This window comes from Choristoneura fumiferana, chromosome Z (assembly GCF_025370935.1).
Source record: "Choristoneura fumiferana chromosome Z, NRCan_CFum_1, whole genome shotgun sequence".
Lineage (NCBI taxonomy): Eukaryota > Metazoa > Arthropoda > Insecta > Lepidoptera > Tortricidae > Choristoneura > Choristoneura fumiferana.
In genome coordinates, this window is record NC_133472.1 from 16,708,836 (window position 1) to 16,724,410 (window position 15,575).

The 15,575-nt window shown below is 37.7% G+C and overlaps 1 protein-coding gene across 8 annotated transcripts in view; it reads right to left on the reverse strand.

Annotated features, from left to right (window-relative positions):
* LOC141429772 (inter alpha-trypsin inhibitor, heavy chain 4-like) overlaps positions 1-15,575 on the reverse strand; it is a 36,117-nt gene that overhangs the window by 1,541 nt on the left and 19,001 nt on the right. The window contains exons 12-21 of one of the 8 annotated variants that reach the window (XM_074090319.1): positions 15,352-15,518; positions 14,955-15,101; positions 12,853-13,032; positions 11,302-11,389; positions 9,388-9,408; positions 9,238-9,291; positions 5,693-5,791; positions 4,119-4,211; positions 823-1,115; positions 135-286 (exon numbers count right to left, since the gene is read on the reverse strand). In XM_074090319.1, the coding sequence (XP_073946420.1) occupies positions 135-286; positions 823-1,115; positions 4,119-4,211; positions 5,693-5,791; positions 9,238-9,291; positions 9,388-9,408; positions 11,302-11,389; positions 12,853-13,032; positions 14,955-15,101; positions 15,352-15,518 (1,294 nt within the window). Of the gene's footprint in view, positions 1-134; positions 287-822; positions 1,164-4,118; positions 4,212-5,692; positions 5,792-9,237; positions 9,292-9,387; positions 9,409-11,301; positions 11,390-12,852; positions 13,033-14,954; positions 15,102-15,351; positions 15,519-15,575 lie in introns of all 8 variants that reach the window. The other 7 variants (XM_074090310.1, XM_074090302.1, XM_074090327.1 and 4 more) reach the window with 7 other exon arrangements.

Here is a 15,575-nt window from a genome sequence, read left to right on the forward strand (position 1 = left end):
AAATATCTTGGGTGAATTGGGTCACTTTCCACCCTTGGTTATCAATCTACTATTTTAACATAATTACACAATAATCGTTGCACAAGGAACTTTTGAATGACAAAATAATTAGTGGTCTAGCGTTTGTTACTAACCCTTGATTGGAAGAGTCGACAGAGCAGTAAATGTCGAAGTAGTTTTGCTCTGTGATGTTCTTCGCAGAGTCGCAGCGCGTCAGGTAGACGCAGACTCCGGCGCCGCCGTCGGTGGAGCGCGCGCACGACGAGTCACTCGCATCTTTAGGTGCCTGCAAAAAATAGATAAGGTGTTTTCAATCGGCCGCCGATTGCGTTCAGAAATTTACTAGATTGTAGTATACTCAGCGGCACAAAACTTGGCCCTCTCTACATACAAAAATACCTATTACCCTAGACCATTAATTAGGCCAGAATATTATATTACTTATTCTGTGTGGTTATGTGCACAGGTGTGCGCACTGGGCGCTTGACGGGTTAACATAATTGTAACATCGCTAGACTGCAGTCAAACTTGATTGAGAGAGAAAGATTGAAAGAAAAAAGCGAATATTGCTGCTTGTTCATTGGGAGATACATTATACTTAGGTATGTTATGTAGGCAACAGTGGCGTGACGAGGTCACAATTCGAATTACATCTGGTAACTTGAATTTTTGGAATGATGTCAGGGTTGACAAAAGCGGCAAAAGCGAGGAGATACATCTGAAGACCTCACTCACGCTTTTTTCATTCTTTGGTTTGCCTAGATCGAAGACCCTACACCACTGGTGCTGAATTACTAGACAGGTAAGATGAAAGTTACTCACTTCATTGTTTTTAGTAAGCTTCAAGTTAATACGCGACGTCCCGTTGATCCGAAGAACAAGCTGATCAGAGTTGGCATCGAGTAAGTTTTTGGCCCAGCCATAATTCTCCAAGTGGTATGCTTGCAGGGAGTCGGCGGCGGGCGGGGCAGCCGGGCCCGGCGTGCCCTGGTCGACTGTGGGCTGCGGCGGCAGCGGCTTGGTGAGCACTGGCCCGCCGGGGCCTACCGCGCCTGCTTGCCCAGGCTGTATTGGCTGCACTGGTTGTCCTGGCTGTCCTGGCTGTCCCGGACCAGCTGGTGATCGTAACATACCGATGAGTCCAGGTGTAGCGGCTGTTTTCCCTCAAAACACGAAATTTTGATTAATTTCTTTATGAATGTCTTTACGAAATGTGTCTTAAAATGAAAACCGCAATATTTCGTCAAGTAGTTTGTTGGTGGGTTACCTCTGTAAATGATTTTCAGTTTTTAGGGTTTCGTAGCCAAATCGGCAAAAACGGAACCCTTATATTTTAGTTTCGCCATGCCTGTCTGTATGTCTATCCGTCCGCAGCTTTGCACAGAGACTATCAGAGCTAGAAAGCTTAATTTTACACGGATATAACTATGTAGCCAACTAAGCCGACAAAATGGTAAAGAAATTTATTTATATATGGGATAGGTCTTTTAAAATCAATTCGAGGTTGTGCAAAACGATTTTCCGATTCAGTAATCTGTTTGCGAAATATTCATTGTTGAAATTCAAATTTTCATTAAAAATCGAGCGTCCCCGAGTATAAAAGCCAAACTAGTCAATGGATTGAAAATTTTGAAAAAAAATCATAATGGTTGTAAGTATATCAAACTTATAAAGAATTACTTATGAATTATTAGTAGTTTAAGGGCCTGTTTCACCACTTGTCGACTAACTTTAAGTGTCAGATAAAAGTAATGCCGTCTTTGTTTATTGGGACAAAACAAACAAAGACGGCATCACTGATATCCGTCACTTAAAGTTAGTCGACAAGTGGTGAAACAGGCTCTAAGAGTAAATAGCAGCCTAAGGTATAAAATGGTTACATATTTTAATATCGAATGTCAAAATATCTACGGGTAAAATGTTGATCGAAAATTAAAATAACGAAAGTTTATATTGTCGAATGGTTAGATAGCCTACGTCCAATATATCGAAAATATATTTATCTACAAAAGTGACATCGAAAGATATAAATATCGAAGTCCATACAGAGTATCGAATATCCTATGTATGAACTACCACGTGACGGGGTCGACGGAAATCTGCTTCGCGGAGCTCCTATTCCGCTCAGTTGAGGCGCTTCGCGCCTTAACGCAATGCTAACCTAACCTAACCTTTTGAACATGAATTACCAAAATTATTTGGTTCGGTTAGGTTAGAACTGTGACCACTAGCGAGCGAAGCGAGCGTGCCACCGAAGCGGCCGGCGAGTGCTAAAAATTACTATAGATTATGTAAAATAAATGCTATTAAGAGAAAGGAACAATAAATAAAGCAGATTTGTATGTAGGTACGATATTTTAATTTTCGACATTCAAATATGTTGACATTTACAACTGAGAGATATTGGCTATCGACATTTTTACTCATTTGATATATTACTCAATCGACATTTCAAACTTAGACATTTTGTGATACAATCGATATTTTGAACATCGACATTTTAACCGTAGGTATTTTAATTTTCGATATTCAAATATGTAACCTATAAAATACATCAAAACTTGAAAGATTCCCCACAAAATACAAAATCCTTGGAAAAATATAACTTGATTTCTTCGTAACAGCCACGGAACCCTATATTGGACGTGTCCGACACGCTCTTGGCCGGTTTTTAGGGTTCCGTAGTCAACTAGGAACCCTTATAGTTTCGCAATATCTGACTGTCTGTCTGTCTGTCTGTCCACGGCTAGGCTCAAAGACAGTTTAGTACAAGAACGCTGTAATTTGGCATGAATATACATATCAGTCACGCCAACAAAGTGGTAAATTAAAAAAAATTAAGTAGTGTTGATGATTTTTTTTTTTCACTTCCACCCTGTTGTGGGGTATCGTTGGATATAGGTATTTGAAAATGAATCAGAGGTTTGCAAAAAACATTTTTTGATAAAGTGAATATTTTCGGAGATATTCACTCCGAATGTTCAAAAATTGTATCCCCCCCCCCTCATTTTTGAACCGCACGTCTAAAAAATATGAAAAAATCACGGAAGTTATGCTTAATCTGTCACGCGTCCTAGAGACTATATATTAGTCCCTAACTTTTTTGTGCGGGAAATGTCCTAGAGACTAGGTACTGGTAATAAAAAAAAATATTTCCAACTTAATCAGTTGAGCTATTTTAAAGTTAAGTCCGCCTATTGTGACGGTCGGGAACTACGGAACCCTACACTAAGCATGGCCCGACATGCTCTTGGCCTGTTTTTTTAAACTGGTTATTAAACATTGAATGATTCTAGTGTAACGCGTCAAAAGTGTGAAGACTAAATTTTAAATCAAATAAAAAAAAAGCTGGTACTGAACCAGTATGATACACCTTTGACCTCATCTGCATTTCTCATCAGGTGAGATAGGGGTCAATCGCAGGTCAGTTTTATGTAAAAAAAAGTGTCTGAAAAGTGTAACACAACAAGTCCGTTTTTAACATAATTTTAGTTTTTATACTGAGCGGCAGAAAATCTGGCCCTCGAATGTATGCAGTTGCAGTATATAGGTACTTAGGCAATTTTGTATGTAGAGTGCCCTAATTGAAATACACGCACACGTATAGGTACGAATACCGCAAGTAAAGTCCGCTCGCCGTTATGACAGCTAGAACACAGGCCTTATTGTTAATCACAATGGTTTTCACCACTTGTTCCTGTCGATCGGTAAGTATAGGATGAAGGTAGAAAGAGATGGTAGACAACAACAATATGGCCTCTGTACTTTACCAACGTTGATTAGAGTTGTGGGTAGTTACACCTAGTTAGATTATTGTCGCTTGTCAAAAGGCAACGCCGAGAGCAAGCATCTCAATAAAATTGTTCATACCTAGGTAGTCACCTAGAAATTAAATATTTATATTTTGATGTAATTTTAATTTTTGACGTAGGTACTAGACAGATAATAATTTTTAAGTTTTACAATAAATTATTTTTAGTTAAATTTTTCTTTATTTCTTGTAATGTCGTATTTGATACTTATTGTGTATATCGTGTGTTAAAATAAATATTTTTGATAATTTGAACAATGTATTAATTAAAAATAAGAATGTAAATAATTTTAATGTGAGTAGGTACCTGAATTTAGCATGTATTGCGGTCTACCGCGCCGAGATACTAGTAATGCGGGAAACTTTGGCGTGGAGATAAAGGCGGCCGTACGCATTGGCACTGAAAATTCAAAATTCAAAATAGCCAGTAAGTGGGATAAGTATTAATTATTATAAACGATGTGGCAGTGCGCCCTTATCAAAAAGCAAAAGTGTTTACCTGGAATATCAAAATCCATTTATGCAACATCCTGTTATGCTTTATACAAACTACATGCCGATACATACAATCATGCGTTATAATTAAATCAAAGAAAATCCATTTTGTTCCCAGGCAGCATTCAATTCTAGTATGCGACCAGTCGTATTATTAAAATGTTCGATGTTATGAATGTGAGAATGAGCTAAACATATGTATTATGTATGTATACATATTTATTTAGTATAAATCATGTGTTTTAGGTACTCGTCTATTTTTTTTTTGCCTAATTTTATTTCACTTTGTCAAACAACTTTTAGGTACAATAATGAATAATAAGTTTATTGTGTATAATTTCATTATTCATAATTTTTATTTTGTCGAATTTTCATTTTTACTAAATGATCACTTGCATAACTCTTGTTTTGTCGAATATTATTTTATCGAAAACTTACTTTGTCGATTCTTATTTTTATTAATCATCATTATAGCCGAATAACGTATTAACTAATACCATTTGCATAACTCTTGTTTTGTCGAATATTATTTTATCGAAAACACTTCGTTGACTCTTATTTTAACTAATCATCATATAGCCGAATAACGTATTAACTAATATCATTTTCAAAACTCTTGTTTTGTCGAATATTATTTTATCGAAAACTCACTTCGTCGATTCTCGTTTTGTCTACATCATATAGCCGAATAAAGTTTTAACTAGCATTACTTAACAATAAAGTCAATTGTTTTTTTTAAATGACCACATTAACCTTCGACCTAGGCATAAAAAAGTGTCATTGTCTTTTATGAATTTATTGTACAATTTTTTTTATTCATTTTAGTTTTTTTTATTCGATACATTTTTTCTTATGTACTTACGAGTATGTATAATTTTTTACTTTCCTTGTAGTCGAAATAAAAAGCAGTGTTTAACTCGGGAAAAACACCAATATCACACTCGAAATATTGGCACCCTCTAGCTATGCTCGGGTGCAAGTCGGGTGCCAAGTTATCTCGTGTGATTTTGGATCTTTTTCTCCCTTGTTGAACAACCTACTATTTTTTGTTCTTTCGGGATTCATGTATATTTTTTTATAAAGTATTGGTCTGAAACATTCATGACGTGGAATGAAAAAAAAACAAATGTCACCGTACCGTACGTACCCAAGCTATTTAAAAAGGATTATAGGATAATAATCATATCCGTGTTTGTCTGTCCGCAGCTTCGGTTACAGATTTTTACCAATAGAAAGCTGTAATTTGGCATCGATAACATTGCAACCCATGTTCTCATGTCCTTGCAAATATTTGTAAATGTTAGGTTCCCTTAATATTCCCTTCCCATAGGTATTTAAAATTGATGGAACCCGCGTGCCACCCCCACTGAGTAGGCGGGTACTCACCGAAACTATAATCGTAATCGAATGGTTCTTCCTGGGCGTCTGCGTTTAACTGGCCGGCCGTGAAGATCGGGGTGCTAATCGCCTGACTGTGCGCGATACCTCAATGAAAAACACACAAGCAGCAGCTAAGCATTTGAAAGTTGCAAGCATCACACGCCATGGCTATTTTAATCAAGCAGCCACTTAGTCGAGCTAGGCTAGGCGCTATGACCCACAACAACATGGATTTGGCTTTATCTCTTCAACCAAATAAAGAAATGAATTATATATTAGAAGTGGTCATTGCGATTAACCCTGCGAATGGCGAAAAACAGACATATATAGACAGGTTTTACAATTACAATAATATGCGGTCAATACAGAAACAAAACTGTGGCATTCCAATGATGTATATGTTATGGACCAAGTGATAAAACGCTGCGCTCTTCGTTCTAAACTTTCCAGATAAATTAATCACATTTCAGTTGGCCAAAAATCACTTGCAATCAATAGGGCATATTAGGTAAAGTTCTGTGCAGGGGGCGACACTAGCACATGTGCTTTGTACAAACCGCCATAACAACGTCAGTTCTCTTTATATTTTGTCGCTTTGACGGATCATGACCAAAGAGTATTATATACCTATAGAAATCATGACATATTGATTAATAACAAAATAAATATTTTTTACATCGATAGTAACGATAAGAGCTATATTTCCAAAAATTTAATTGAAATAATATGATATTATGGATCTATGGACATTTAACATAACTCAAATAGTACATTGTGTCTTAAGGGCGGTAAATAAGGAATTACGAACGAGAGTCTATTAGAAGCCCGAAGTCGAAGTCTGAGGGCTTTAATGAGTCGATGTTCGTAATTCTAGTACCGCCCGTGCGACATACAATGTTTTTCATCACATTTGCAAGTAAAATTTTATATTTGTAAAAGAAAAAATATAATTCTTCCAAATATTGCCGATACCTTAGGCTGTGCTCTTGGCAACGTCGCCCTCTAACTCCCTCGGCATGCGCCGCAACGTGCGTGTGCATGTGGTGGTCCATTTAGTCCTGCAGCAAGAGCGCGCGCAGCACAATCAGTACGGGCACCGACTCATTTACCGACCTTGGGCTTCATGACAAGACAATTCGTACGAGCAATGACTCATTTACCGATCACGGGTTTCATGACAAGCACATTAAGGTCGAGGGTTTTATTAGGGGGGTTGCAACCAAGGTAGCCTGAATGTTTCGACACTGTTTACGAGCAAGTGTGATGAAAAAACATAAACATATGGTATGTGCTAGTGCTGCACTCTGACGGCATAAAATTGCAGTAATATTGCCTATTTACCCAACGATCACGTATAGTTAAAGTGAGAAAAGTTTTTCCATGTCAAAGTCTTTATGACATTAGCATAAGATTAATTTTGACTTGGCCCGTGTCAACGTCAATTCATCATTCATCCACCATTACCTCTCATATTTCGTTTTCTAGTTTTTTTTTACCGTACAACGGCAAAAACTACTAGACACTGGCAAAATTGTCCTCCAATGAACAGAGCCATATTTTTGTAAAGAAGAAGAAGACTTGGCCCGTGTAAAAACTTTTTTCACTGTGTACATCTATAGCAATATTGATAATAACCAGGCAATGTTATAATAAATAATTAAATTTACATAAAATGTCACTTGGCCCGATAGACAAGCCTAGGTCAGCTTTATTCTAATGCTACATGATTATAAATAATGTCCTCATTAATCTAATCACTAGGTCCATGACATATACCTACCTACCTAAACGAGAATAAATAATTTAAGTTATCTTGCCATGGAAAGTAATGAACCACAAAAAGAGGAATGGTTGTAAATGAAATGACGCTGCTCATTTTGCGTCAGCACTAGGTATCAATAATTAATTACAATATACACGTCACAATCGGCACACTGTTAGATTTTTACAAAACACTAGTAAAATATGTCGTCTTAATTATATACATAAATACCTAGATTATCATGCACACTGGTCACCAAAACCCATGCATTGTATACTTTATTATCTAAATATTACTTATAAATTAACAAATGAAGCCCTATTTAAGTTTTACAATTAGTAACTGTTTTCGCAGGGTGACTATTTAACAACCAGTTGCCTAAAGGTTTCGATCAATAATACCATAGTAATCACTGGCCAAATGCGCTGTATGCGTTAGGTAAATGCTTATATAACAATACAATAGATCCACAACAGTCTAAATCTAAACCAACTTTAACAACGTTTATGCGGCAAAAAATTCCAAACTACTCTTTGAGCTGCTCGCACGGATTAAGGTTTAAAAAAAAAATTCAATCTAGATACTTAAGAGATGACATTTACTCAGATCCTAACACGAATTGGGTCTAGGCTAGGCTTAGCAGTTAACACGGAGGCTGTGACGGAGGTAAATATATTGTACCTACATGTATAAATATCCTTAATCATATCCTTGATCTTTGGTATAATTGATCGAACCGAAAGGTATGCATTGCATGGGTATTGTAACATTCGGGACATAGGTTCTATAAGTGCATTTCAATTTTCAGGACTAAAATATGCTGTCCTATTAGCTTACCAAGTAGCTATAGTCAACGGCCGTTATGAAGTCAATCTTGACAGTGTGCAAAACTATGAAGTTCCTAAATATAAACAATATGAATCCATATTAATATTATAAATGCGAAAATGTATGTGTTTGTGTGTTTGTATGTTTTTCCGTCATTTTTGGCATAGAGATAGTTAATGGGCCAGAGAGTGACATAGGCTACTTTTTATACCGAAAAAATGCACAGTTCCCGAGAGAACAGCGCGCGATAATCGAATGCCACGCGGGCGAAGACGCGGGCAAGAGCTAGTCATAGATAAAAATGCAATGCTTAGGTACTTCTTGCGTGCGACAGAGTAGTAAGTACTTAATTATACTTATAGCATATTTTTTCAATGGCTGACTTTAACAATAACCAGGAACTTCATAGTTGTGCAATTTGTTAGGACTGACTTCTTAGCGGCCGGGCCGGGCACTATAACGAGTATTAGTTTGATAAAAGCAGAGACAATTTTTGTTTAAGGATAGTGCGACCATCAGGCAAACTGCACTTTTCTAGATTAACTTACTTATGCATTGAATTTATAGGTAGGTAGTAGGTTCATCGTCGGTGCTACATCACATTATTATTTATTTCTAATATAATTGACAGATTCGCCTCTATCGCGAACTAAAATCCTCTAAAAGCTTTAAGATAGAAATACTATGTAATGATCTATCTCAGCAATACTTAACTTGTTTTGCATGGGCCAGAAATGTTTTGTAGATAAAAATGTTTTAGCATTTACAAGTAGGTTAGGTTGTCCATATGTCAGAATGGTTGGAAAACCGATAAGTAGGTCCGCTATGCAAGTTATTCATATACCTACAAGCTGGTAGGCCGCATGCGGCTGGCGGGCCACAGGTTCAGTATAGCTGGTCTATCATACTTATTTAATTTAACAGGCCATACCATTAAACTTATTTTTTTAAGTAGACTTACTTCCGAAGGCCATGTTTGACGACGGGTAGCTGCTGAAGCTTTGCGCTGCGATTACTGAAAACGTGCCCAAACCAACGAGATCACATAAACAAGCCTTCACCTCAAACAAACGTATAACATTGATCAAGATTACCGTATCTAGGTACTTACGTCCTCCATAGAATGGCCGATCTGAAAAAAGTAAAACATTTCAGTTACAATAAAAATAATTAGAATACAATCTATAGAGACATCATTTAATAATATAGACTTTTATATTGTACAATTATGAGTGCCATGGAAGCTCGGTAGGGCTCAAGTGTGGGACACGACATGCGTTGTGATACTTTCGCTCTGTCCCACAACCAGGCAACTAGCTCACAAGCCGGCGCTGCGGCTGATCAGGCTCAAATACTCAAGCGCCGCAAGTACTCCTCCTTTTTAAAGGATTACGAGTTTGCAGCGCTTGCTGTTGAGACCTTAGGGCCCTGGTCAGCCGACATGAAGTTTTTTATAAAGGCCCTGTCGTCCCGGTTGGTCAACGATTCTGGGGACCCAAGAGCTGGCGCGTACTTATCCCAGCGGATCTCACTTGCGGTCCAAAGGGGTAATGCGGCCAGCGTCATGGGAACCCTGCCACAGGCAGATCTTTTAGACGGGGTATTCTTTTTATAATTTTAATTGTTACAGTTAGTTAAGCTATCTTAGGTTAGTTCTTTTTTATGTATGTAAACTCATAATTGTACAATACAATTGCATTAGAAAAGAAAAGAATAAATTTATTCGCCAAATTCGCACAGCAAAAAGAAAAAAAAATACAATTCAAAATAAGACAACCTTATTACATACTCTTACATACTAAAAAAGAAAGAAAAAGAAAAAGACATTGTGCCGAAAGAAGCAAAAAGGGCCATAAGTATTTACTCAGCATGTTGCCACGGCAAGCCGCAGCGCTGGTTTTCAGTATGACCCTTTACCTTACAACTAAACTTAAAAGACTAATGCCGCGACGGCACGAACGTCAGAAGGCGGCACTAATCAAATAAAACTAAAATAAAAGAAAAACAAAAGTTGAAAATAATAATTTAAATGCATATCAACTACCTAATCAGTAACGTTTGTATGGCAACACTTGGGCGGTCGAATCGTTTAAACGCAATTAAACGCCACAAGAAGGCCAGCCGTTAATATTAATATTTAAAATAGACCATTATCAATTTTTATAGGTAAAAATTGTAATGCCGAGCAACGCTTACCAATTAGACACGAAATAATTAAATTAACCTATGTTATGACCAATAACTGTGACCAGCTCGGTTCATTATATAAAAAGTTGTGCTCAGATTGCGTACCGTCATATTATTATTCTATTACAATATAATTACAATATGATCAACATTACTCGAAAAGTACATATTTCTTTGTTTGTTCGCAAATATATATTTTAAAGTATATATTTTTAAAGTATTCACTACCGGATATACCTATTGTTGAAAAGATTTTTTTTTAATGTTTTCCCCATCCTTGGTTCTTACAGATTACAGATTAAGTAAATTAAGTATCCTTTTTACAAGCTTTTATTTAACTTGCACTTTCGTTTCGTATGTAAGTTGTGGTTTCAAATTGTGCTAATCATTTTCGACTATATCTGACTAATATTATGCAGGTGTATTCGGCAATCTGTTATATGATATTTACCCATGCGACGCGCATGCTATGGCCGCCTGTCTACTCACACTACTGATGAGAGTTTTGTCTGTGGTGTTATACATATAATAATCTGGTAGTGAATTTCTGATGGTCCAGCCACGATCGTCTTCAACGGCAATGGCATCGACTTGGCAGGTACGTCAACGAAAAGCGCAGTCACCAAAAAAGCTTGTAATTATTCAATTTTTAACAACCAATTATTTCCTGTTTAACTTCTCTAATAAAAACTGAACGAAATAATCTAAACTTTAGGAAAGTGAAACTTATAGTCACTGTATTTTACTTATTTTTTAGTCACTTCACTATCCCAGATACTTCGGCCTTCTGCCTCGGATAAATGTTATAGAATTAGGAAAATCTATTTCCAACTCTTACTTGGTTCGTCGACGGATTGCGTGTCGACTGCGCTGGTGGAGTTCGGCTTCACCACGACCAACGACGTCAGCGGGGTCACCAGCGAATACTGCCAACAGCACACATTGCCAACCATAAATACATAAATAAATACTTAGTTACTTACTTAGTGATTGCTTTTACCAGAATAAGAAATAATCACATTGCAGTGCATCCATCAATATGATAGTCTTTAAACATTCGACCAAGTTTGTTAAAAAATAACTCGTATGGGTAGGCTCGATTTTCGTTTATTTAAATTAAATATTTGATATTAAATATTTAAGAAAAAACTTAAGTAAAATACTGAAACAAAGACCGGGCGATTTTTAGGGTTCCGGAGCCTAAATGGCAAAAACGGAACCCTTATAGTTTCGCCATGTCTGTCTGTCTGTCTGTCCGTCCGTCCGCGGCTTTGCTCAAGGACTATCAATGCTAGAAAGCTATAATTTCGCACGAATATATATGTAAACTATGCCGACAAAAGGTACAATAAAAAATTAAAAAAAACATTTTTTAGGTTACCTCCCATTGACGTAAAGTGGGGGTGAATTTTTTTTCTCATCCAGCCCTATAGTGTGGGGTATCGCTGACTAGGTCTTTTAAAACCATTAGGGGTTTTCCAAGACGATTTTTCGATTCATTGATTTTTTGCGAAATATTCAACTTGAAAGTGTAAATTTTCATTAAAATCGAGCGTCCCCCCCCCCCCTCTAAAATCTTAACCGGTGGGTGGAAAAATTTGAAAAAAATCAGGATGCTAGAAAGTATATCAAACTTTCAAGGAAAATTATAACGACTAAGTTTGCTTGAGAATTATTAGTAGTTTAAGAATAAATAGCAGCATAAGTTATAAAATATACCTAAACTTGGAAGATTCCGTATAAAATACGAAATCCTTAGAAAAATATTACTTAATTTTTTCGTAATGGCTACGGAACCCTATTTTGGGCGTGTCCGACACGCTCTTGGCCGGTTTTTTAAAATTCTGATAACGACAGTAGGCCCATTCTGTAACGGCTAGTAATTTTATTCAGAATACAATAAATAACAGAGTTCGATAAAGATAAAAAAAAACGGCCAAGAGCGTGTCGTACACGCCCAGGATAGGGTTCCGTAGCCATTACGAAAAAAACAAATAATATTTTTCTAAGTATTTCGTGAGTATTGTGTACTGAATCTTCCAAGTTTAGGTATATTTTATACCTTATAGGCTGCTCTTTACTCTTAAACTACTAATAATTCTCAAGCAATCTTAGCCGCTATAATTTTCCTTGTAAATTTGATATATTTACTACCATGCTGAATTTTTTCAAATTTTTCCACCCAACAGTTTAGATTTTAGAGGGGGGGGCACACAGTTGAATATTTCGCAAACAGATCACTGAATAGAAAAATTGTCTTAGCAATAAAATCTTCGTCTAAGACCAAGGCGATCAGGTGTCTCGTTTGATGCTCTTGTACAATCAACTATTTCGAATAGATGGATAAAAATATTTTTTTAGTAGTAGTTGTAGAAAGTTTAGTAGTAACCTGCAAGGCAAGTTCCTTGGCCTTCTTCTCAGGGTCATCTTCGGCGGGCGGCGCGGCGCCGTCGGCGGCGTCCTTCTGGTCGAGCAGCTGCCGAATGGTGAGGTACACCCACAGGCGCTCCAGCGCGCCCGGCGCCGACGCGCGCGCCACCGGCACACGCGGGAACACCTCGTAGCGCTTCTGCTCAACACGACCGACGTTTAGTATTCTTTAAGGGCCATTGCAGTTACACGGGCCTACCAGGCATTAATTCTGTTTGAAGTAAGAATGCATGATGATAAGACGACAAAATAGGCTACTATAAAGACTGCAATAGTTTAATCCTATAGATAGACAATGTTTAAACATGCTACGACATTGTCACTCACTACTTTCCTCGGTCTCCCTTACAATTTCGTGTGGTATAAGACCTACAATAAATAAAGAGTTCTCATAAAGCTCAGCTGGCTCTGACAAATATGCCACAGTCACAGAATAAGTTTTCTACCCGGGTACCCGGATCCGAGTAAACTACTATTTCAGTGTCAGTCCCGGGTACCGCAGTACGCACTTTGATCAAAGAATTCATCAAAATCTCGGAAGATTATTAGTAAGTAACGCCTTAAAATGAAAATACATAGGTAACTTTAAAGTTAAGCAGTGCGGCCTATGCTTTGCGCAAATTAAAGCCCATTCTGGCAGATGGTGCACTAAAGCAAGCATACTTTGCGTATTTCCACTCGATGGCACTTGCGTAGAAGCGGGCAGTGCGGGTTATTGCCGGTATCAACCAAAGGCAGTCGTGCTATTCACAGAACTTGGTATCATTGTTGTATTTGTTTCAAGTTATTATGTATACGCGCACAAACATATCTAACTTCAGTCGAACGGGCGTAGCTGGTAAGACCACTCGCAGCACAGGTCGCTTACGGGCAGTCCCTCATAGAATGGCATTAGCGGGAAAAAACCCGCGCGTTATCGGCCCCAAATAAGTACTATGAACACCTACCCTCACACCTAAAAAGCGAAAAGAACGATGAAACGTTTAGCCGTCGACTAAAAGACCTTTTGTTGGAAAAAGCGTTTTATTCCGTAAATGAATTTATGAATCTGACATTATTATTTCTTGTTTTTATTTTATTGTTTTTACATTGACATTTTAATTGTTACTCAATTATTGCCTAATGTATTAATCTTTACATATCCTTGACATTTTCGCCATTATTCTTTATATACATTTCAATGTGTTTTTAGTCTGACGATCCCTTGAGGAGACCCAGTCTAATTTTAATTGTTTCCGTTCACATGACATGCTTAGAATTTTATTTTTTATAATTATTACTAATCTTATTACCTTTGACGATTTCAATACAAATTCTTATAACTGACATTTATGTAAATTATAATGTAATGATGTATTGAATGAATAAATAAACTAAACTAAAGAAGGCGGTGTTTTTTTTTTTACAAAATGCAGTAAATTCGAGGTTAGGTTTGATTACGTCGCCGACAGTCGCCGTGTTATGTTTTTATTTCATTGGAGTTTAAATTAAAAGGTTTTATTTCTATTATTTTCAAGCAGAGTTTATACTTGCAAGTCTTAACTCGGCTTGAAAATAATAGAAATAAAACCATGTAATTAAAACTCCAATTTTCCTAAATGTAGAACGGTGCGATACGAACTTCGATTTGCGAGTTTCGTAGTAGCCCATCAGAACTACGTGCGAAAAAGAAGTGACTCGACAACGTCTTCTCAATAATGAATTTGAAAAATATTTAAGTCCAGTTCCAAAAACACCGCGAATAGCAACTTTTTTGGCCTTGTACTAAAAAATAAACCATGATTGTCAATGATTATAAGAAAATGGTCTCTTTTTCGGCAAAAATTGAAAATACCCGGGTACCTGGGTATACTAGGGTATATGAAAAAAAATATCCGATACCCGTGTATTAAAAAAAGTCGGGTAGGTAGGTAAGCGAGAAAATCCTAATACTTAACCAATGAGTAGCTTAACTGTTAATTAATGAACTATAGATAACTCTTATGCCATAACCGAATCTGATGCGTATAGGTACTGAACGTACGTTGGGAAACGTCAGGTATCCGTCAGTGAGTCACGTACCTTGCCGACGCCGTCGTCGACCCCGCAGAAGGCCAGCACATGCGGCGTCAGCTCCTGCGCCGCGGGCTGCAGCTGCCCCGCCACAACCACCTCCGAGCCCTCGTAGTAAGTGCGGAATTTGTGCTTCGTCAAAGACTTATCTTTCACCTGCATAAATAAGGGAACATACCTAATAAGGAAAATTGGTAACTTGTTACCTATGTAGTTAGTGAAGCTTACAGATGGTTAATCCATATTTCCTCGACTGTACCAAGTAGTACGACTGGTAGATAAATGCGGTTGACAAATGCGAGGGTCGAGTCTGTTATGTAGCTAGTAACTATTATACAATCTGTGACCTTAGTGGGATCGTGATCCTTTGTAAATGGTACACAGACATGTGTCAGCGCCCGCGCACCTGATCAGGTGGGTAGGTGAAGGTGACGTCATCGAGCAGCGGCGAGGAGATCTGTCGGTAGAAGTCGCGCAGCTGCAGCGCCGCGTCCGCCGCCTCGTAGATGTGCCGCATGAAGCCCGCGTTGCGCAGCGACAGCTTGCGCAGGAACGCCTGGTCCGCGTCCTGGCCTGCAACACAACATGCACTCGCAAACAGGGCTCGAACGATTTGCATTGTGAATGTAG